The 23048-nt window shown below is 48.5% G+C and overlaps 7 protein-coding genes across 7 annotated transcripts; 4 read left to right on the forward strand and 3 right to left on the reverse strand.

Moving 5' to 3' along the window:
• Positions 1 to 616: 616 nt before the first annotated feature.
• On the forward strand, positions 617 to 2947 carry BDV14DRAFT_199101 (Zn(II)2Cys6 transcription factor; the record flags this gene model as incomplete). Its single annotated transcript, XM_073773157.1, has 4 exons — positions 617 to 734; positions 792 to 950; positions 1012 to 2877; positions 2934 to 2947. 4 exons carry the CDS (start codon positions 617 to 619, stop codon positions 2945 to 2947), a joined length of 2157 nt encoding a protein of 718 aa, XP_073629269.1.
• Positions 2948 to 9368: 6421 nt separating this feature from the next.
• Positions 9369 to 10883, reverse strand: BDV14DRAFT_199103 (uncharacterized protein; the record flags this gene model as incomplete). Its single annotated transcript, XM_073773158.1, has 4 exons — positions 9369 to 10067; positions 10174 to 10524; positions 10577 to 10627; positions 10689 to 10883. 4 exons carry the CDS (start codon positions 10881 to 10883, stop codon positions 9369 to 9371), a joined length of 1296 nt encoding a protein of 431 aa, XP_073629270.1.
• A 2150-nt stretch (positions 10884 to 13033) lies between these two features.
• On the forward strand, positions 13034 to 13705 carry BDV14DRAFT_199104 (uncharacterized protein; the record flags this gene model as incomplete). The annotated part of the gene is made up of 1 exon (XM_073773159.1): positions 13034 to 13705. The coding sequence occupies one exon, from the start codon at positions 13034 to 13036 to the stop codon at positions 13703 to 13705; it is 672 nt and encodes a 223-aa protein (XP_073629271.1).
• A 1542-nt stretch (positions 13706 to 15247) lies between these two features.
• Positions 15248 to 17248, forward strand: BDV14DRAFT_208294 (uncharacterized protein). The gene is made up of 2 exons (XM_073775357.1): positions 15248 to 15761; positions 15817 to 17248. Exons 1-2 carry the CDS (start codon positions 15322 to 15324, stop codon positions 16832 to 16834), a joined length of 1458 nt encoding a protein of 485 aa, XP_073629272.1. The 5' UTR covers positions 15248 to 15321; the 3' UTR covers positions 16835 to 17248.
• Positions 17249 to 18591: 1343 nt separating this feature from the next.
• On the reverse strand, positions 18592 to 19272 carry BDV14DRAFT_199106 (BTB/POZ domain-containing protein; the record flags this gene model as incomplete). The annotated part of the gene is made up of 1 exon (XM_073773160.1): positions 18592 to 19272. One exon carries the CDS (start codon positions 19270 to 19272, stop codon positions 18592 to 18594), a length of 681 nt encoding a protein of 226 aa, XP_073629273.1.
• Positions 19273 to 20040: 768 nt separating this feature from the next.
• Positions 20041 to 20609, forward strand: BDV14DRAFT_199107 (uncharacterized protein; the record flags this gene model as incomplete). Its single annotated transcript, XM_073773161.1, has 2 exons — positions 20041 to 20180; positions 20231 to 20609. 2 exons carry the CDS (start codon positions 20041 to 20043, stop codon positions 20607 to 20609), a joined length of 519 nt encoding a protein of 172 aa, XP_073629274.1.
• A 483-nt stretch (positions 20610 to 21092) lies between these two features.
• Positions 21093 to 21545, reverse strand: BDV14DRAFT_199108 (uncharacterized protein; the record flags this gene model as incomplete). Its single annotated transcript, XM_073773162.1, has 1 exon — positions 21093 to 21545. The coding sequence occupies one exon, from the start codon at positions 21543 to 21545 to the stop codon at positions 21093 to 21095; it is 453 nt and encodes a 150-aa protein (XP_073629275.1).
• Between the last annotated feature and the right edge of the window lie 1503 nt (positions 21546 to 23048).

Below are 23048 nucleotides of genomic sequence, written 5' to 3' on the forward strand. Positions count from 1 at the left end.
TTGCGCTGGAGGATATTCAGCTTTGTGAGAAGGCGCAGGAGGATCTTAATGTGGGATATATATAGCTGGGGGTTTGAATCTGGTGTGAGGGAATGGGGTTGCTTATGGGTGAGTCTGAGAGGTATACCCTGCCTTGGACTTGTAGTGTACTACCATCATTGTTTTACAGATTACCAAGGTCGAGTGTTGGAGATGTGTTCCGATCAGTATAGAAAGGAGCAGGAGTCGACTCAGCCTGGGAAAGAACAAGGACAAGCAGCGCGGCAGGTAATTGCGGTGGCATAGGCACTGCGTTGGCTGAACTGCATGTTTCAGCCTGCAAAATCAGTGGAGATTGCATTGAGATATATTTTCTGGGTACGAAGCATCGTAGGAAACATCATGACCTCAATCTGAACCGTAGCCCTAGTTGCCACGCCGCACAGTAACCTACCATGTAGAACGAAGGTAGCTTAGCAATGTTCGATGCTGATAGGTGCATCTCTAGGCAACCCCAACGACCCCACTTAATGGACCGAGATAAGAAGAGTCGGGGTAAAGCTGATATCAAGATAAACCCTGCCTCTTGCGCCCACGATCTTCTTCTACTCGACAGTCCAAAAGACTTATACTCAATATGAACGCGTCAAACAGTGCACCTATTCCGCGTCCATTATTACCGTCTCTTACCCGCGGCCAGCCTAGCCCTGGGATGACAGAGTGGAGCAAACCAAAGCAAGTCAAAAGTCGTGACGGTAGGTTTTGAGCTCCTAATAACCATACTGCGCCCAAATTAATACCAGCCATTTTAGGATGTACGACTTGCAAAGCCAAGCGTCGCAAATGCGACGAAGCAAAGCCGAACTGCTCACAATGTCTTCGAAGGAAGATCACCTGTGGCGGTTACAGCAAAGAACTTACGTGGAGGTATGAAGGGTTCGAGAATCCCCTGGGACCAAAGCCAGCGACAGGTTTGTCAACAGCCGTAGATAGCGAACTGGATAGCGAACGTTCGCTGATTGTAACCTCTAGCAGGGACCAAGAGAGGCAAGAAGAGGAGTGCCGATGGCACACCTTCTGTGCATAAGCTGCACACGCCATCGAGCGGCCAGATGATGGAAGCAGCGAACGAAACTCCAGTATCAGAACTTCCAGACGACCCTACTTCCGAGCGAAACTCTGGTAGCCAACAAAACGGGGATGATGTTTCGCCCTCATTTCACATTCCAGCATTGGGAAATGATCATGACACTACTGGCATTGAACCGGACATGGACTTTGATGTTTTCTTCTCTGACCTGACTTCAATGATGGCCTTTCCAGGGGACTTGACACTGGATAGCGGACAAGTTCCAGATGGTGGAGAGCACGACATACCACCTGTCCCTGGTTTCCCCAACTTGCGTGATGCGTATGCTGAGGGCTCTCCTCCACAAAGACGACCACGGTCTCCCAACACCGACCAGGGTTTCTCCAATGGCACGCTTGATGCATCGGAATATCCATTTGATACCCTGCCAAAACAAGGCCTGCTCAATTGGTATCACCCACTCAATGTATCCGAGGACAGCCCGGAGACCATCGCCTCTGTTTTTAACCATCGAATTTGTGAGGTCCTGTGCATTGTCGATAACTCTACCGACAACCCGTGGCGACAAATTGTCTGGCCACTTGCGCAAAAGCACATCCCCCTCTATCATGCAATCGCAGCCATGACCTGCTTCAGCGGAATGCCTCGGCTCCGTGCTGAGGGCTTTCGACACCTCGAGACAAGCATGCAGAAACTTTCTATTTGCCAAGCAACTAATGGCTCTAACAGTATGCCTCTCGAAGTCATGGCCACTACGCTGCTTGCTCTAGCCATGGCCAAGACTTGGTACTATCCCCGGTCATACAACGGCATCGCTCACTTGAAGAAGGCACGAGGTCTCATCCAGGCACTATGTAGGAACTCCCCAACCTCGGCGCAGACAACCGGATCAAGTACATCTTCAAGGGTGAGATTTCTCATGAATACTTGGATGTACATGGACGTTCTTACAAGAATTACCTCTCCGTCTTCTGATGACCATCCCGAAGATATCATAGTGGACTATACCTCGACCACATCAGCCTTGCCATCAGATTCAGAATCAGATACCAAAACTCATATCGATCCCTTAATGGGCTGCGCAAACACCTTATTTCCGTTAATAGGGCGGGTAGCTGATCTTGTTGGCCACGTACGTCAGAGTCCTCAGAAAACCAGTAGCCCGACCATGGTCTCAACGGCTGTCGAACTTCTGATCGCCATAGACAACTGGACGCCGAGTCTTGTGATGGATGATTCATCCTCTAATTTGAGTTCAGAATTACACCGCGAAACTATCACATCCAATTTCTCGGACCTGTATCAAACAGCAAATGCATACAAATGGGCTACATTGCTCCTCCTCTACCAAGCTGTCCCTGAGCTCCCCAGTCGTTTCTCTCATGCGGATATAGCACGAAAGATACTCGTATTTATTGCCACGGTTCCTCTCTCCTCGAAGGCCGTTTTCTTTCCCATCTTTCCGCTCATGGTTGCTGGGTGTGAGGCTGCGGATGCTGAAGACCGCGAATGGGTGAAGAAACGATGGCGCTCACTTTCAACGCTGAATGGTTCTGGAATCGCCGATAGATGTCTAGAGCTGACCATTGAGGTCTGGAGACGACGCGACGAGTATAATACACAGACGGTCGAGTCTTATGCGTATTCGGTGTCTGCAGGAGAACTTCGACCAGTGTCAACCCCTGCATATGCGCAAAGTGGACGTGGTCCTAACCTCGGTAATGCTGCTGGCCCCAATGCTTATATGCAGCATTCTGTCAGGAGTGAACTGCACTGGCTCAGCGTCATGAAGGATTGGGGATGGGAAGGTGAGTGTTTCGAACAATTATGCTGATCAATGATGTATTTGTACTAAGAATTTCAGTTATGCTTGGTTGAACGTGAAAGAGGCTGCCGCTCAAGTACTCAGACAATGCAAAGTCCTTGGCTCACTGTTGAGAATCTCATGATATATATAATTGAATCATTGTTACGGTATATTTTCAGATGAAAAACCTTTTGTCGAACTTCGCCACGTACGTAATATTTGGTACACCACCCGAAGAATATGAAGGTCTGCTCCATTCAATCTAGCTACGATACTGCACTAAATACAGTCAAAATAGGGGTAAGCTAACTAACTAGAATAGGAAATAGAAAAGATATAGGTAATGACCAAGCAGGCGCTGACTAATAGTAAGTTCGGCGTTGAAGCAGAATATTAGCGGTCAATAAAGGTCGACACACCCCCCCAGCGTTAGCGAGGTCATGTACAGTTCTAATATGTTGAGATATCAACTGTATACGAGGATGCTTGTTTAGTCCATAATGAGGCTTCTCACATCAACTAAACCAAGCATCTTTGTGAAGTCTTGGTGTTTTTGGTCTGGTAGGACCTTTGTAAGGCCATCCGCAGGCATTTCTGCGCTTGGAACCCATTGAATATCGACATGCTTTGCTTGAACTTCTTGACGAAGCCATTGGCCATGTATATCAACGTGTCGAAGCTTTGTACGGATCAGAGGATCCTCTTTGGTAAGCAGGTTGATCGTCTGCTGGTTGTCACACAAGATTGATATCCGATGCTCTGGGTTAAACTCGATAGCTTCAAACAAGCGTTTCCACCAGAATGTCGATTTCGCGGCTTCGGATATAGCCAGTAGTTCTGCTTCGGTAGTAGAAGTAGTAACCGTACGTTGCTTGCTTGCTCGCCAATCAACTGGTCCTCCGTACAGCTTGCAGAGGTAACCTTCCGTACTCTTTCGATCTTTGTGGTCTGCGAATGAGGCGTCACTAGCACACATAAAGGTCTTGTTCTGATTGGTCAAGCCAGAATACTCAATGGCTAGAAATCGCGTGTCGTACAAGTACGCAATTGCTCGATCTGCTGCCTCAAGATGCTTCTCAGATGGATTCATGAGGAATTCAGCTAGTTTGTTTGCCGTACGAGCAACATCTGGTCTTGAAATGACAGTTGCATATAGAATTGATCCAACTTTCTGCTGGTAGTGATGTATCTGAGCTGGCGTTGCTTGATCCTCTCTAGGAACAAGCTCGCTGCAAGCCATGGGTGTCTTCGGGCTCCGGATTCGGTCGTTTAGATGGTATCGATTGGCCATCCTGTCAATATACGAATCCTGGCATAACCAGAGCTTCCGCGCGGTCCTATCTCGAATAACCCGTATCCCGAGGAACCAGCTTACCTCTCCCAGATGGCGAAGCTCGTATCGTCCCTCAAGGGCTTGCTTAAAGCGCTGGGCTTCCATGCGTGCCTTTGGATCCTTCTTATTGACCACAATGATATCGTCCACATAGAATATAACCATTAGGTAATGGTTGGTAAATAGGCACTGGTCCTCAGTCACTGCCTGTAGACCAAACTCATGAAGTGTTGCAGATAGATCTTTCTGCCATAGTCGAGGGGATCTTCGGAGACCGTACAACGCTCGAATGACCTTCCAGAGCTTGCCTTTCGATTTAAAACCGTTAGGTAGGCTCACGTACACGTCCTCATCAAGGAATGCATTCAAGAAGGCGTTTGTAGCATCATACTGTGTTGTATCCAGGTCAAATGCTGCAACCAGAGCCATAACCATCCGGAAAGTGCGTGCAGCAAGTGTAGCAGCTCGCTTTTCTTCTGCAGATTCTGCTTGAAGATCTCCTCGTACGCATATACGTGCTTTGGCCTTTAGAAAGTTTCCATCTTGGTCAAACTTGTATGTGAAGACCCATAGTAATGGTATCACATGATCCCGGCCTGCCTCTTGTTGTTCCACCACTCTAACTGTGCCTTTCTTTAATATCGCTTGATATTCAATCGTACAGGCGTTCATAAACTCATTTCGAAGCGGGTGCTTAAGCATTTCATTCCAGGATTGTGGTGGCAGTGGGAGATCATCACGGTGAAGCTGCTTTAGTGGTGTTTGACTGGTTAAACCTATCGCGAAGGCGCTTAGTAGGCTATTTGCTTGATCTTCGTACGCAGCGTAGGTCTCATATTGGTCGTCTCTCTTCCTTCTGCGTGTTCGACTGCCCTCAATGATATAGCTTGGATCAACCTCTTGCCTAGGTCTTCGTATTCGTGTTGGCGCATTCCCCGAGCTCTGAGCCTCGTCATTCTCCAGCGATTCAAGGAGTATTCGGCTTGGTAAATCATCTCTAGGTCGATCGTACAGCTCTGGCTCGTTGTTTCCAGCTTCCGTGGCTAATTCTGGCGTTGGTTCTGGCGTTGAGTCTGGTGTTGGAAACAAAGGTGCAGAGATCTTGCTTGTATGCACTGCCTTACTTGCTTCACTAGCTCCACCAGCTCTGCTTGCCTCTGTATCTCGTACATTCTCGGCTTCCTCATCAAGATTGGGGATTTCCAAGTCTCCTGCCACAAGATCCTCTAAGTTAGGAGTCTCTAACACCTCTACCGGCGTTGCGGGGCTTGTTTCCTTGATTAGATCTTCCAGAAATGGTTCTGTTGGGTCGTACAGTCGAGATTCGTCGAATACAACATCTCTTGCCTCCTCAACCTTCTTTTGCTTTGGAATCCATATATGCCAGATATTTAAAGCCTTATACCCCACAAGGTATCCAATAAGTGCTCTAGGAGCAACTTTTTCAGTTCTCTTAAGGTCCTGGTTCCTCATATACGCGCGGCATCCAAAGGTATAGAGATTGGCAAGGTTTGGTTGCTTTCCGTGTAGTACTTCGTACGGAGTCTTCCAGTTTAAAGATCTGGTTGGTGATCTGTTCAGAACGTATGCAGCTGCTTTGAAGGCTAGCGGCCAAAGATCTAGTGGTAATCGGGCGTTGATTAACAGAGATCTTGCCTTTCTAATAATCACCCCCCCAGAACGCTCCGCAGAGCCGTTCTGCATTGGATGACCACGTGGAGGAGTCTCATGATGGATTCCTTCCCTCCAGATCAGGTCTTTGAACTCTCCTCCCAGCGTACGCTCGTTGTCGGAACGATATATCTTCACTGGTTTGCCATATTGATTCTTGGCTAGGTTTGTAAAGTCTTGAAGCACCTCTGTGATCCCATTCTTCCGTGCTGAAGTATATATAAAATGGCTGTGTGTTGCCTCATCGTACAAATGAGTACACCAACGATCTCCATTAAATGCTTCAACCAGCTGGATCAGGTCAAAATGGACTCTGCGAAAAGGCTCTGTTTCCTTTTCTGCTGATCGTCGAGATATCTGCTGATTTGCAGATGACAAGATGCATGGTTCACATGGTTGGGAGCTTGTACGGTCTATATCAAGCAACTTAATCCCTGTTGAGGCCTCTGGTAGGTGTTCAATGGCTTCAATATTCAAGTGTCCCATTCGTTGATGCCATAAGCTCTTGTCTCCAGCTAGGCTTAATGGTTTTTCAGACTTCCTAACTGCGTACGCGTCTTCTTGCTTGTTTGGTGGTCGATATTCAACAACCCAAAGGTCTTGAATAGTACGTAGACAGCAGATCTCTCTTTGATCTTTGAAAATCCGGTCGTTCTCAAAATCCCACTTGTATCCTGCTCTCTTCATTCGCCGAGCAGAGAGAATATTGGTATGAAATCCAGGCACGAAGGCAACATCTTTAAGCAAGATACTAATCTCTTTGTTGCTATTAGGAGTGACTCGTACGTTGCCTCTGCCCTCAATGCTCATAATCGTGTCTCCTGCGCGTAGCGTCCGGTGATCTTCTTCCTCAAAGTTCTGGAATCGAGATTGGTCATTGCATACATGCACTGAAGCTCCAGAGTCAAGGATAAAGCAATTCCGGAGTTCATACGACGATTCTGTTGAGAAACTGGTAGGAATAAATGCCATTGCATGCTCCTGCTGGCTATCCTGGTTTGGCTTCTTGAAGTTCTTCTCCATCGCCTTCTTCAGCGCAAATTGTGCCCCATTTCGTGGCCCCTTTTGAAGCTTCATGAATTTTGCTTCTATCTCTGGCTTAGGAGTCCAATTAGGTGGCTGCTTTGAAGTCATAACGTACGGGCAATCAAGAAATCGGTGAATTGCTCCGCAAAGACATTTTGGCTGTGGTAAGGAACTTGGTATAGGTTCTAATGCTTCGTCTGATTGACCTTTTAGTGTTGCAAATGCTGTATCTGATCTAGAGCGACGTACAACAGCAATATCTGCTGTATAGCCTCGGAATTGAGCAAGGATCTCAGGTAATTCAATCTCTTCATCTCGCTGTAGGTCGTCGAACCGACGTTCTGCCCATGAAGGCGAGTGTTGACTTACTGCCTCAAGGAAATGTCGTACGGCATGTTGATCCTTCACCTCTGGTCGATCCGCAGCAAGGCATTCTAGATAGGCTGCTTCAAATGTTGCAAGCCAGATCTCTAGGTTTGAGTCCTTAATAGAGGTCTTTCTTGCTTTCTCGTACTTCGCAAGAATCATTCGACTTTGCTGGTGCTTGGTAGGCGCGAATTGAACTTTTAAAGCCTTTAGGATATCGTACACTGACTCCTTTCCATAGATATGGTGGATAAGCAGCGTGCTTATTAATCCACGAATAGCTTCGTTAATCACCGCAAGTCCTCGCTTGACCTTCTCATATTTATTCGTCCGAGCTGTCCATAATTGCATATGGATCTTCCATTGCGATTCTGGTAGCTTTTCAATATCCGGAATCTCTGGCTCCTTTGGCAGCTTTGGTAGCTCCTCCTTCTTGGTATCAGGGTTAATGTAATCCCATACATCTCGTGCCTTTGCTAGGCTTTGTATATTATCGTACCAAGCGCGCCAATCATCTCGAGACTTCAAGATGATTGAGACCTTCGTGGCTACGCTGGTATCCATGTCGTCGTACGAGGATCGCTTCGGTATCGTTTTCCGGGTCGATTCTCGATTCAGGGGTATCAGGGGTAGGTATGATCGATTCGTCGTTCGCGATGCAGTTTTCTCGGAGAAGGTAGGTCTAAATAGCTTCAATATAGTCGAAAGAAGCAGAAGAAGCAGTCCTAGATGCGTGCCGGGCCCATAACTGTCGAACTTCGCCACGTACGTAATATTTGGTACACCACCCGAAGAATATGAAGGTCTGCTCCATTCAATCTAGCTACGATACTGCACTAAATACAGTCAAAATAGGGGTAAGCTAACTAACTAGAATAGGAAATAGAAAAGATATAGGTAATGACCAAGCAGGCGCTGACTAATAGTAAGTTCGGCGTTGAAGCAGAATATTAGCGGTCAATAAAGGTCGACACCTTTATATACCTCGCCAGTGAAACCGGACTACGACTACTTGAAGAGGCTGAAAATTCCAGCACCTAATCGGCGTAACAGGCTTGTCTCTAAACTGATTATACTGTACTATAAACCCAAGGCTGTCTTCAATATAGCATACAACAATGTCAATGAGACCTCAGCTACTCAACAGTTTCAGCTGCCCAGGAAGTAAGCTAGTTCCTTATTGAGTTTAGGGCGCCGGTGCCCCTTGGGAACAACTTGATCGTCGCATGAGATGCCGTTTATGGATTAGCGGTCCCGCGACGGCGCGCCGGTCCGCCATACCCGATTTACTGCCTTGTGTAACCACTGTGTTTCAAATCCAGCTCAGTGTAGGTTGAGTAACTGTTGCGGTATGGAATGAATGTCTGCAAAGATTCTGGGGACATATACAGGTTAGAGCAACGATAATGATATATGTTATAGCTATCACGACCGCTTACAGGTCGTGATCCCGAGCTCAGCGAGCGACAGACATAACAGCGCCGACGATTGTGAGGGGATTAGTAAGCAAAAGCGATACGGTCGAAAATATTCTGCCACCACACCGACCGCCTGCTTATCCGGGGTTCTTCTACATGTTTGTTTACGATCGCCTCCGAATGTCTTCATGCTTTGAAATCCGTACATAGAGTACCAGATAAGACGGTGAGCCTATCAGAAGACTTGAATTGATCTATCTGGTACTCTATGTACGGAATTCAAAGCATGAAGGCATTCAAAGAGGATCGTAAACAAACACGCGGATGGACCCTCGCGGAGCGAGGCTAATCGAGATTGGTAGGCGGTCGGAACAGGCAGTATCTCGCGATCTTCATCCCAGGCACGATGCCCGGAATAAGGTCTACCCAGGTACTTGAAATCCACGTGACCTCTTTGTCACGCTCGGGATCATGACTTGCAGGCAGTCGTGATAGGTGGGGTATACCCCTAGATTATTACGGACGTCCACTAAAATAATGTGACAACCAGAATAGAAGCCCTTACTAATAAGGGTTGACCCTTTTTGGTCTAGTGGCAAAATTCGATATAATGGACTGTCCTAAAACATAAAGGACAGGATATCGGACGGACGGTCTATTAAAAATGCTACCCCTACATCAAGTAGATCCAGAACTCTTCACTTCGTCAAAGAGATTTCTCAACCGGTCAAGAAGGTTGAACTGTTTCTGGAACTCGGTCATTTGGGCCTTGATGGTTTCCACCTCTGCAGATTCATCTGGGGCTGAGGATTGCATGCCGCTCACTTTATCTTCCAGTTCTTGTAGGCGCTTTGTGTTATCACATTCCTTGATTTCCTTGAGTTCGTCTTTGACATTATTCAGCTCCCTTTCTGTGATACTGAGCCTCTCCTTGGTACATGCCAACTCCTTTTTCAGGGCACTGAGATCGTCCCGCAGACTTGCAAGGTCTTGTGTGAGAAGCGTATCTGTAGCCATATACTCGTCCCTGATGAGCTTGAGCTCCCTCGTCACGGCACTGAGATCATTACCCAGATTCATGAGGTCTCGTGTGAGGGTTGTGTTTGTGGTGGAATGCTGGCTCCTCATCTCGGTCAAATATGTCTTGTGCTGGGCAAGGGAGTGCGCGCATTGAATCAGGTTCTGGACAGCATGGGTGAAGAACTGATCTGGTAAAGCTACGTTCGTCGGTGTACCAGGGATGGAAGGCTGTCTTGATGTGGACGTCGACTGGGCGGGCTCATTGTGCGATGGAGTGGTAGACGTTTGCCGCACTGGTGTTGGTGGCGGCAGCATTGGCTGATTTGAGACCTCAGGGTTGGTGATAGGATCTCTCAACTGCTCAGTGTCAGACCGTAATTTGCGTAGTAGTGAGGTGTGAAGGTCCTTGGACACTGGGTTTAGAGTCAGGGTAACCTTTACTCTAATGTCAAGGTAGACTTACAGGTGCTGGTGGACCGTTGGGGAGAGGACTTCGAGCACTGGCCATGCTATCGTCGGTGGCAGGTAAGGCGACCTCACCATCTATCTCTTCCTCTTCCTCGTCATCTGTCTCTTCTTCTTCCTCGTCATCTGTCTCTTCTTCTTCGTCATCTGTCTCTTCCTCTTCCCCATCCTGGCTGCTGTCATAGATGCTGTCTTTCTTGCTCTCAGCATTGTCCTCCTCAATGTTCTCATGCTTAACTCTCTTGGTCGGTTGTGTATCAGATGACTGCTGCAGCACCGGCCGGGGCCGCTTGAGCGAGTTCAGGCCGACACCAATGCTCTGCCCCCTCTCCAGCCGTCTTTGAACGCGCTGTGTTGGTTAGCTCAAGACATCTTGACAAGACGGAATATGGCGAACATACACTATAAGCCATGGAGAGCGCAGCCCAAGTTCGTCCAGGGAAATATCCAAGCTGTTTCCGACTGGTCAGCGAACAATTTCAATTCACGTTCTCATTACCGACAACGAAATACCTTCTGAAACTCCTCGAAGCTCATGTTTTTATGTTCGGGCTGGTTCTTCAAAGTCCATAGTCGATACCGATCGTCAGAGGACCAGCGGACCACAGTATCGCCGGGGAGGATGCCGCCCGGATGGAAAGTTCGCGGGCGTCCGCGGCGCCGACCGTGGAGGGTGCGAGCTGAGGTGTCTGTCGATGCGTGATTCATAATGGTGAAAGAGAGTATTCCTAGTGGTGGGAGTGGGATGGACAGAAATTTAGACTTTGAGAGTGAAACTGATTTTGAAAGTTCAAGGTAGCAAACGGGGGACATTAGGATACCCAGTAAATTGCCAAGACTGTACTCGTAGTTCCTTTAGAAAAGTACGAATGCTTTCAGACAGAAGCAACCAGAATATGGCAACTTCCCGTGAGGCTGAGCGAATGCCTCGACTTGATTAGCTCGTGGTGATACAGGCCTATCATAATTTCCAGCCCAATTCCGCTTATCTCGAGTTTGCAGACAGAATAGGCCACCTAGCAGGGTGTCGCATGGATGTTGACTAGGTTAGCTCCTAAGCCGCGTAACAGCAATAACGCTAGTGTTAGAGGGCTGTGTGTACAGCATTTGGACTTCATAACTAAATAAAATGTGCCTTCTTGGCAGGGACCATTCCAGATTGGTATGGTTGTAGCCTTGATATATCAACTAGCAGTTGCCTATCCAACGGTTTAGCCACATCCAGGCCACTGGCTGGAAGTTCTAATTTGAGCTCCACGGCAGGGCTATTTGATAGGTCGAGACCCTCGACCCAGATGGGCCTGTTTGAGCCCTCTCCGGTTCCCCGTAGAGGCTCAGGCTGATCAAGCACGTGTCTACAACGTTTTTCTCTTGGAACCTTGTATTCGCATGATGAACGTAACAGAAGAGACATGTTCTACCCTCCGAATCTCGTCAATGTCATGCTCTTGTGAGTGTTTGTAAGCAGGTGGGAAATGAAAGAAGACGGCCACGGCCGGGGATTGCAATTTCTTGAGCACGGCAGGGTTTGTAATCCTGCCGGGCCCCGATCATGACAGTGGAAGGACCGTGGTATACAAAAGTACTTCTTGAGCTGTGTCTGAGAATGACCTTATAGCGTTGCAGGGTTTGCGACCTTGTGTCCCGTGCTTCCAGCTCCCCCGACAAGTGCACTCATAAACCGTGTCTGGGAATGATCCTGTAGAGTCACAGGGTCTGCGAGCTTGCATCTGCTTCCAGCTCCATCGGCAAGCGGACTCGTGCTTTTCAGAGCAACAGTCCTCTTAGAAGGTCAGAAAATTCCCAGCTACCGTGAGTTGCTAAACCTTTCTATTCGTTTCGGCCGTGGCTTGGTCACGCCCACCTAGGATGCAGGTCAGCTGTGCCGCAACCGTCTGAGCGTCTTACGACGGACTGCAAATTCAGATATCAGAAGTCCCTAGACTCAAGCCCTGTCGGAGCGACCTATCAAAAACTCGGTGAAGTACTGGCCAATGGCTTCCTTGCACACTGCTTGCACAGTAAACGCTCATTTCCCTCGACCCTTTCTATCACTCTTCCCCGTTTCACCACGACCAGGGTAGCGTCAATCTGGACCATTCCACCATGCAGACTCGGTCTGACTCATTGAATCCTGCAAGATGAGATAACGTGCTGTTTTTGTTTTTCCTGTTCTGGCCAGACGACGGAAAACAGCGCGAAGCGTCGACGTCCTTAAGGCGCTAACGGTCACGTGCCTTCTCGCAGCCCTGAGTGGTATAAAATTTTTGTTCCAGTTCCTTCAACCTGCCCCGAATCTGCTTTCCAACATCCACCAGGAGATTGACTGATGACCTTACCCAAATCCTCACTCCCAGCAGCCGACAGGAATCGCACACGCCGCATAACCCGGGAACGCTGGTCCGAGGAAGAGAGTGAAAGGCTTCGAGTCGAACGAGGTCTCCATAGCCACCTCACCTGGCATCAGTTCCATCAGGTTTGTGAGCCGTTTACTTTCTTTTTACGTTCCTTCCTCTGGTGTGCTGTCAGGCTAACATGGTCAAGTTGGATCTCTTTCCAGACAGGACGTCGGTCTCACTTCAAAAAGAATATCACAAGGTCGGTTCGTTCCTACTTCATGCATCCTACAGAGTCTCACGCGCAGAACAGACTATGAATCAAAGACCACTCCCAGGACCCTCTTCTGAGGTTTCGATCATACCCCCTATGCCTAGTCCCGGGGCCAACCCAGCGACAGAAACTGGCGATACCAACAGCCTAAAGCGCCGTAGGGAAATGTCCCACGATAGCAACACTAGTCATGGTGACGCTGGAGACTGTCATTACAATGGCCAGGTAGACCCGGTAGGTGATATACCATGGCCGGTTCCAACTTCAAAGCCTTGCTTACTCCTGGAAAGCTTCAAGGAACACAATCAAAACGCCGCGATCCAAACGCCTCAAGACCAGTACTCGAGCAATCAAAGGAATCTACTAATTCTAAGGCACCTTTGAAGAAACCTGTCATCCCCCCTTACACCTTAGCCCCTACAACCAATCAAACTAAGATCCCGGTCCTAGCAGACTCGGCATCTACCGGAAAAGCAGGACAGAATTCAAAGATTCCCAAACGTCCCCACGAATTCGCAAAGTCACTGGAGGCAGATGAACACCCACTGCTTTCATCGCGCCGCAGCCCAACTACGAATTCCACCGTCCCCGTACCTCATCCTGTATCGCAACCAACCTCCATTGTGCCACAGACTACGAATCCCTGCACAGAAAATACCCCCGGACACATTGAACCCAGCTCGGAAGCAACTGATTGTTCGGCCCATCCGGTCTTAACGCATCAGTCCTCCGATGGGATAAGAAAGTCCACTGGGCAACCCATCAGATACGAGCACGGTGGGCTGCAGGGCAAAGTAAAGGGTCTCAGTGTGATGATGGAGATATTCGAGGCTAAGATGGATACGACCATGGAGCTGCTTGCCGAAAAAACCATACGGCTTGAAGCATACAACCGTGAGGCGGAACGTGTTCTTCCCTGATTATGGCAAAGGACATTGATCTTGGAGCAATGGCGTAGGTTTATGGAACATGAAATCGGATGCCATATTGCATACATCGTGCGCCTGTACTTTGTTTCTGGTCACTTGCTGGGCTAATATGTGGACTAATAATCTTACTACCCCAATAGCTAGGCATAATTTCTTTTCTCCTAAGCATATTGACTTATGTACTGCAATCAGAATGCTAATGCTCTGCCATTAGTAATTACCTTGTTGTTCCTGCAGAACGGCAATGCCTGAGGTGGCCACGGCGGGCGCCTAAGGCAACAGGCAACCACACGTGTTGCCTGAGCCTCTGGGGTAGGGCTGCAAGCCGGGCCCGGAGGCGGAATCAGGAATAGCTTCAACCGGTCGGTAATGGCCATGGTTACACCACTGTCTAATTACGTGAGCCTAATGGGGAGATTTCACCACTAATCAATGCCACCTTGCAGCTGCTGCTCCACCATTGGATACTGCGGAACCGGCCTCAACTACTGCAGCCCTGGAAATTGTGTCTCCGGTGCATGCCAACCCAACAACGGTGCCACAACCAACGGTACCTGCGGCCCAGATTGGGGTTATACAACATGCAGCAATCCAAAGTTTGGCCCGTGAGCACTCCTCTTTGATCCGCCCCCATTATGCCCGTTGGATTCGATTCTCGTTCCCCGTGCTGTCCTGTTTATGTCAAGAAGGGATTGCTAATATCTCACCCAATGCCGTAGTTGTTGCTCAATCTACGGCTACTGCGGCGACGGCAAGGACTTTTGCGGAGCGGGACTATGCTACTCCGGGGAGTGTGACCCGGACATCGGTGGTCCGAGCATTAATGGAGAGTGCGGCCCTAGCTTTGCGGGGAATAAGACCTGCACTGGCACGCAGTTTGGAGACTGCTGCTCGGTGAATGGATACTGTGGGAGCTCCGACGACTACTGTGGTGCTGGTAACTGTTACTCTGGCGCTTGTAAATCTTGAGTCCCCGAAGGGTTCAGCACGCACAAATGACACACTGGAAAATGTATTGGATGTCATAAGAGTTTCCGTAGAGGCACAATATCGCAGGAGACGATGATATGCCACCCATATGAATGTCAGATCCATGATGCTAGCGTCAGTGCAGTCTAAGCAGACCTGACAGGTGATCATTCGATCATTGGCCTAATTAGTAGCGGACAAGAGACAAGAGACTGATCAAGAGTGGAAACATGATGGTAACAACCAAGCATCACCATCCATGACTCGTGCTACTAAGCCCGCCACGTGATTCTGTTACGAATACAACAGGCCCAGGGGGAGGAGAGGGGCAGAATGACGTCTGTATCGGCTACACGCACGTAGCCTACTAAGGAGCGGATGCCTTTAACAATAGGGCTCAATTCTATTGCTTCGATAGACTCTTCTTGACGATGTTATCCTTTCTAACTCTATTGAGGGGTCGAATCCTCAGGGGTTGGAGTAGCTTGGCAGCTAGAGATCACGTGGTCTCATACTTTCGTATCAGATTCCAGGAGATGTCTCCACGTAGCGCTCTGGAGATTCCTGCATTTCATCACCATCCCCCCTACTTTTTCTTTCATATCACCCCATTTGAGCCACCTACCCGCTTCATCTCGATGGCCTCATCCGAGCATGGCTTGCCCTCGTCTGGATGGCCCCGCATCACCGAATCCAGTCCAGTCCGCGACCTCGGCCCGGGAAACATGGACTACGAGCGCTGTGCAGCTCTTCACAATGAGCTTGTCAAAAAGGCTCTCCAAGGCCGGGGTGGCGAACTGCCCCCTTATCCCCGAACTTGGTGGGAGGCCAGGGCGCCCTCCGAAGAAGCCACTGCTATTCTCCATCCATCCCTAACCGAGTTCTTGAAACGAGCGTGGGATGAGGAGGTGCTTCCTCCGATGACTTGGCTTTTTGCCTATCTTGGTGGGACTAACTATCCGCATGAGATGCGGCAGTCTGAGAGCCGCTTTGCCACTTTTGATGACGATGAGCCTGGGCGGTTTGTCAAACTCTATGAATCGAGTCACTACCGAGTTGCAGATGATGAGGGGATTCTGTATGTTATTTTCCCTCCAGCACGTGGAGACCAGACAAGCTGACTAGTTTATTAGGTTTGACCAGAGGACTCTTAAAGCGAGTTTTATTGAGGATATCAACGACACCTTCTTCATTGTCACGAAGGAATGGGCTTGGATGCCTCTAGAGGTTATTCTCGATTCATATCTTCAAATGATTGACGAAGGAAAGGTTCAGGCGGTTTCCAAAGATCAGGCAAAGCTGTTGAAGATGGACTTTCTGCATGGCAGAATGGAACCCTGGATCATTCACCAGTACACAAAAACAGACATAGAAAGGGCAACCACGGCGTTCAACCGTCTTCTCGATGCCATCGACCGTCGAATCCCGCATGCAGATACTCCCTCTACCCCCATGAACTTGCCTTGGCACGATCCCTCAACATTCGAAAACCAGGACATCCTCCCCTCCTCCTCATTCGCGCACGCATTCCTAAAGTCCATCTCCACTTGCGCCGTCCGCTTCCGCTACATCGCACCGGGAATCCGCTTCCCCACCGTCTCCGAATTCAAAAACCAGCCCATCACGGACTTTGCCACATCCCCGCATAAGCACCTCGGCGAGCACCCCGGCCACTGCCCTCTCCGAATCTTCGAGATCGACCACGCAGGGCCGCAACAGCAGCACGCAGTGAGTCGTCGCTACCACGGCCTCACTAAACTTACCGCCGGACTATACCTCCCCCGCGTCGTGGAGAGATGGCCACGATTCTGGAGCAACGGATGTCAACTCATCCTACCCTTCGGGATTGGGCATGCCGGGTGGGCGCGCCACTCGACCGGCGAGCCGTTTGGAGTAAGCAACACTGACTATTTAGAGGAGGACCCAAGGCCCTGTGATGTAAACTGTGACTTATACCAGAGCGGGACGACAAATGGAATTACGAATGGACATTCAGTGCAGATTGACCGGGTGTTGAATAACTGGGCGGATCGGGTGGAGAAGGGCGATTGGGAGGTGGATGGACAGGGGGTTGTGGGGGGTATTCAGAAGTTTAAGGAGGCGGATACGGAGGAGCATTGGCACAAGTACTGGATTCCGTTGGCGTGGTAAGGGCTGAATATAGGTAGATAGACATATACATATGACTTGTATATACTTGCATGGCGAATTCGCCTCTCAGTGAACACGGATCGCTTTCGGATTACAAGGGAGATCCATCGAGGCTGCTTCCCCCCTTTCTCGTCTTGCCACCAGCTGAGCCTGAATGGCTACATTCGGAAGTGATAGAAGGGATTACTTATTCCCAGCCAGCACGGATATGCCACGGCCGCGAAGGCGACAGTGTGATGCAAAGAACATGAACATGGACAATCCCTCCTCGAACGTCAACTATCAGCTCAATGGACCTCCAAAGAATGGCGAGTATATTATAAACCTGACTTGTGGAGTAAGGATACTAATCATTCCGAAAAACGCCGTTCAAACTTTGAAATAAATGCAGAGGCCGAGGAAGCATTCCAGGAGATAAAGGATTGCTTTAGAGGACCTCCAGTCCTTACCCTCTACAACCCCAGCCAGCCTTGTCTGCTGGTACGGATGCCTCTGGCTTTGCCCTTACTGGTATTCTTATGCAGCAATACCATAAATACCCCAACAAGCCAGAAAAAGAGAGCTAGAGACCTATTGCTTTCTACTCTTGGCAGCTACATGAAGCCAAACTCTACTACAAAGTCCATGACCAAGAGCTGCTAGCTATTGTGGAGTGCTTTAAGGAGTGGTATTACTATCTAGAAGGCTCTTTATATATAATCCAGGTCCAAACAGACCATAACAACCTCTAATATTTCTTTAAGACCAAGGTCTTAAACCAACAACAAGCCTGGTGGGCAGAGCTGCTGGCTGCAGACAATCTTTAAATTAAATATAAGCCAGGGAGAAGCAACCCTGCCAATGCCCTGTCTTGACAAAGTAATTATATCCCAGGAGACTAGGAACATGTAGTTGGGCTTTTCCCAATACTACAGCAGAAACTCCAAGGCGCGAGGCCAGGAGTTAGTAACAATTTACCACCAAACATGTCAGGCTTGGCATGCCATAAAGAAGCAACCAAGGAAGAGTGTTACCAGGTTGCCACCAGGTTGCTATCTAGAAAAGGGCTAGAAAGCTAAAAACTTTTAACCCTCCAATCCAAAGCTATGGAAGCAATAGAAGAAGAATTAATTAAAGAACCTGTCTCTCCTACCCTCCACACTTGCCTGATTAATGCTTAAAATGGGGACGCCCAAGCTAAATTAATCCATTAGGGCTTGAAAGGACTAGAGGGAAAAGGGGAAAAGGACCAAGCTATTTGCCCGAAGGGCTGGCAAGATAAGAATAGTCTCCTGCTATATAAGGAAGCCATCTATGTTCCACCTGCTATTACCCTACGCACCAAGCTCATGCGTAAACACCATGATGACCCTATAGTAGGGCATTTTAGGGAGGGGAAGACCTACAAGCTGCTAAAACACAAATTCTACTGACTGAACATGAAAACTAATGTCTCCAAGTATGTTTATACCTGTGGGGTCTGCCAAAGAATAATCTTACAGCCAAGCCTGGCTCTTTATTCCTGCAGGTTTGTATATCTGAGTTCCATAATGGAAGCATCAATGAAGATATCCTTTTATTTTAGACCATCGTGAGTGTAGTTATCGTTCTATTTCGGTCTTAAGGGGGTTTAAAGAATTGCACTACTCCCCCCGAAGGGATCCTCATTCAAAGCCTCGTTGAAGACCAAGCCACGTGTGTTAGCTGCATAACAACCGCCCCGCCCACGGCCTAACGGACTCGCAAAACCAAAAGGCAGACAGGGTACAAACATACTGTCACGGTACATTAATGGAGACCTTTGTCTTGAACGCCACGACTTTCAACCTGTATTCGTCTTCGTACTGATACCCATCGCTACCCCTCGCCGAAGCACATCGCCTGCCACACTCTAGGGGATGGCCCCTGTGTCTGTCGATACCCCGGGGACACATATAGACCTTTGTCTTCTCCCAAAGAGGGTGGTATGTCATGTGGGTTTCGGAACGCGGGTCCGCAGTAGATGAAAACCCAAATAGTGGAGTGTATGGCTTGTAGTCGTGATCAATTGTGAGATTGATCTTAACACGGTAAATATACTGTTGGTTGGAGAGGTACTCCATGAGCGAATCAACCCCAAAGTACTTCGCCTCTTCTAGTAGAGCATTGTACAAGGGAAAGTCATGACCTTTGACAATATCATAGAAGATTGGAGGTGCACTAGGGCGTCGAAGGTATCGCAATATATGTTCGAAAAGAGTGGGATCTGCATCGATAAAGTAAGACCCATCGGGACGAGCCGCATCCCAGCGGTCCGACAACAGTGCTTCGAAATATGTACTCTCGCTAATCAGGGTTTCTCGAGTGGTAGTGAAACACCGCTCGCCGACTTGTAGCTCAACTGTATCGCGAGGCTTGGATGATGGAGGGCCGTTACTACGGCCTTTAGGAACCAGTTCAGGGCTATCGTGGCCGTCCATGTCTTTTCAGATTGATCCGGTGTTTGCCCGATCTTCGATTGCGAGGGTTTTCGTGGGCAGAAGAGATGGGGGACAAAGAACTTGAATCAAACTGTCATATAATGCAGATGGTGATGTCACGAGTTTCGGCCTTCTAAGTTCCCATTTGTCAGGGATGAGATTCCGGGACAGTATAGTGTCAAAGATTCCGATTGCTAGAGTAGAAGGCTAAAATGCTCTGTGCATGTTGTAAGAGAGGGTTAATGAAGGTTAATATGTACCACCAGTTTGCGACTAACTTACTTCAAAGTTTAATCATGAACAGGAAGCAGTTAGATCGGGTAACAGGCAGCTAGATTAGAGTTCTACATAATGTGGCATGGTGATTTGGCAACCGGAACATAGGCCTACCCAACATGGTGAGACTGTATTCGGTAAGGACAAATCGGTGCTGCTTCACCTGGCTTTACCTGTTTAAGAACAGAGTAGTTAACATGTAAGGTAAGTAACAGACCTTGTAATATGTCAGTTCCAGGCAACTGGTAGAATGTTGGTATTCACTCTAACGGTATTACCTACTTGTGTAGAGATGGTGCTGTAGACATCCCTGTTTGACTTGCTAGTTGGCTTATGTATATATAGTACCTTGTTTGTTGCAGTATGGCAAGATCAAACCTCGCCTGTTTCCTGAAAGACTACTGTTCCGTGACTAAACACCTCCTTGAACTTTAACTTTACCTACTTTTCTCCCTCGTCGCCTGCTCTGCCTTCTGTTCATCCACCGGCAACATGGCACGAACCGTCTATACACTATCGCTAAGCCCAGCCCCAGGCTCTCGTCCCGCCGATCTCTTTGACAAATTCGGCAATTCCGAGCAAGAAACCCTGATGCCCGGCGTTTCCCCGAAATTGAGGGTTCTCGCATCCGGGTAGAGCAAGTCGACGAGAACACGGTAGCCCTTATAACCAAAGGGTTTAGTGAGGTGCTGGACCCAGATTCCGACCCCCCCCCCCCCCTCTTGAAGGATTATACAGACGAGGACCACATATCCTACGGCGACGCGGGGATCGTCGAGGACCGTGTCTGGAAAACGACCCGCGTGTATGAAATTATTGGCAACCATCCAAGGCTCGTTCAATTCCGTGGCCGGGATCCATGGACTGCGCTACCGATGCTGGAGAAGCCAGCAGCGACGCTGACAGGGTTTCTCGAGGAGAATCTCGCTTCCATGCATGCCCCTAGAGACAATGGCGATGACCGACTCTGCCTGAAACCCGCCTACCGCCCTCTAATTTTCCAATGGGCCCTCCAGCTTCTCTCTGGTCTAAGTTTCATTCACTCCAAGGGTAAGATGTGAAATATAGACCACGGTTTGTTGTTTATCATTGCTGTTTGTTAAACCTGAGGTAGTCTTGCTACCTGGAGAAAGCGGCCCTTAGAGCGCTGCAGGGCTCTACTCTAAACACGCTTGCCAGAAATCAGCAGCCTGACTGGAGCGTTTTGGATAGGTCCTATCTGGGAGCGTGATATCAGCTGGTAGTGAGAGTACAACTTCTTGAGACAACAGCATTGAACTGTCGTCTGTACTCGGTAAAGGCCGCTTGGTAATTGGGTTGATTTTCAGTCAGAGCAGTATGATTTGACAAAAGATCTCAACACGCTGCCTACGTATCTTACAGTATCGCAAACAATGCGATATCCACCAGTGTATTTATAGAGTTATAGACGGCATTTGTACCTTCCAGCGAAAATTGTCAATTATTATTCACATGACCAGGCCACCTAAACACAAATCAAAAGGACGCAGTAACGAAAGACAGCATCATTTCCCTCACCACACCTAAGTAGACTGAAGACACAGCATAAGAATATACGTCGGAATATCAATCCCCCAGCACTCACAGTGCCCAGCGTCCTCCAAAACATCCTTGGCTACAGTCAAAACACCCGCCTCATCAAGTAACTCACCAAACACCAACGGCCAAACCCTCCCCTGGATATAATCAGACTTCACAGCCATATCCGCAATGTTAATCACATCATCTCTCTGATCTTCAGAGACAGATCCCAACTTGACCGGGCGAGCTCCAGCACATTGAATCTGCAGTGCCGACTCCCAGGGGTCCTCCTCGTCAAGGTACTTCTTGAAGTGGGTGAAGCCTTGATCGAAGACGTAATAGAAAGTGGATGTCCCGTCCTCCACTGGACCGAGGGTCAGCACCCAGACTCTGTTGGGGCCGTCGGTGAATTTTAGGGGGGAGATGTAGAGGTCGACGGTTGGTTTGGAAGCCATTGCGTATTTGGTCTGGTGTAGTTGTGTGTGTCTATTATTGGATGGCTGCTTGAAAATTCTTAATTTGTGATTAAAGTCGATAGAGATTCGGAAAGACTGGATCAATGAGACTGATGGTGGAAAGGAACTATGGGAGGGTAACTGGCAGATGATAAATATTGTGTGTTTCCTGTGACCCTCGATCATTTGAATGAATTCTTTCAAAACGTTCCGTCTTTCTCAACGGTTCTTTTGACATTCTTTGCTCCTTTTTATTGGATGCGGGCTTTCAACAACACTTGTTTCATTGGGTTGGAATTCGTCGAATCTGGTTTCCATAAACGGCTTTGAGCGTTGCATCGCGTCTAGCTCTGCAAGCAAGCTTCCCCGTGATAAAGCGCTTGCACATCAAGTGTCGTTATTTGAGATTGTTGTCGAGTTTCAAGTGAGGCTTTGAGGCTTTGTACAGTTCCGCGTTCAGCATATGGTTCTATCTGAACATGCAAACAAGCAACATTCCCGACTAAAACAGTCGGGTTAAGGTGGTGATTTCCGAACCAAGTTACAGATTTCCTTCAAGTACACAAGTACACAAATACACAAGTGTCTGAACATGGGTTTGAACTAAGCCTCTTAACATTTAACATTGTTTTTATCGTGTTCATCTGCGAAAGAACAAAAAGTGGTTTCAGGTAAAGCCTCGAAATCAATTCAGCAAAGCGAGCGACAAAGCCCTTCCCGAGTCCGTGGCAGGAAAAATGCGGTCTTACTCTTCCGGGACGAGCTTGTCGCTGCCTCTGGCCTGTACATCGCGCCCCTGAATGAGATCTCTCGTATGAGAGCCACGCTGCCGATGCTAAACATACTGCTATCTACAGGTGAGGTCCTGAGGGAGAGGCTCGCGCCTAATAGCCCTGGTACACATGGGGAAGATGGAATAATCTACCCTGGGTATACCGAGCAAGTGTCGGGTTTGTCCAGCGTTCCTTCAAATGTAGTTTGCTGTATCGGCGTACTGTTTTTAGGTTCCTTATTTCTCTTCCGGGTCCAACTGCTTTAGTCGGTGAAGCTGAGTATTGTCTGTGAGCCTGTCAGGCAGTCCGTGCAGTTGGTAGGTAGGGTTTAGCAATACACTTCATGTAGCAAGAGCCGGTCTCGCTCTGCTCCTTTTCCAGGGGCTTTTCCGGTTGGTTAGTCAAACTGGAATCTTGACAAGCTGCATTTCAGGAATCGACCAATATGCCTAATTTGAATAACTCTAGTTCTCAGACTACGCGATGCGTTGGAACATACGGCAGTGCCTATCAATCAAGTAGGGTAAGTCACGGTCCGACCATGAACTATGTATCCCTGCTTGCGTTGGCATGTTCCATAACAAATCATCTGTGCCAATCAAAACCCGAATGTCCCATGCCAATTTATCCCAGCAAACTACAGCCCCAGGCCAAGAGGAGTACACCCAATGCCCAATTCTCCATTCTAACGACGCACACATGTTAGTCTTTATCAAGTAAATCGCCCACG

This window comes from Aspergillus stella-maris (assembly GCF_047715825.1).
Source record: "Aspergillus stella-maris strain CBS 113639 unplaced genomic scaffold BDV14scaffold_20, whole genome shotgun sequence".
Classification (NCBI taxonomy): Eukaryota; Fungi; Ascomycota; class Eurotiomycetes; order Eurotiales; family Aspergillaceae; genus Aspergillus; species Aspergillus stella-maris.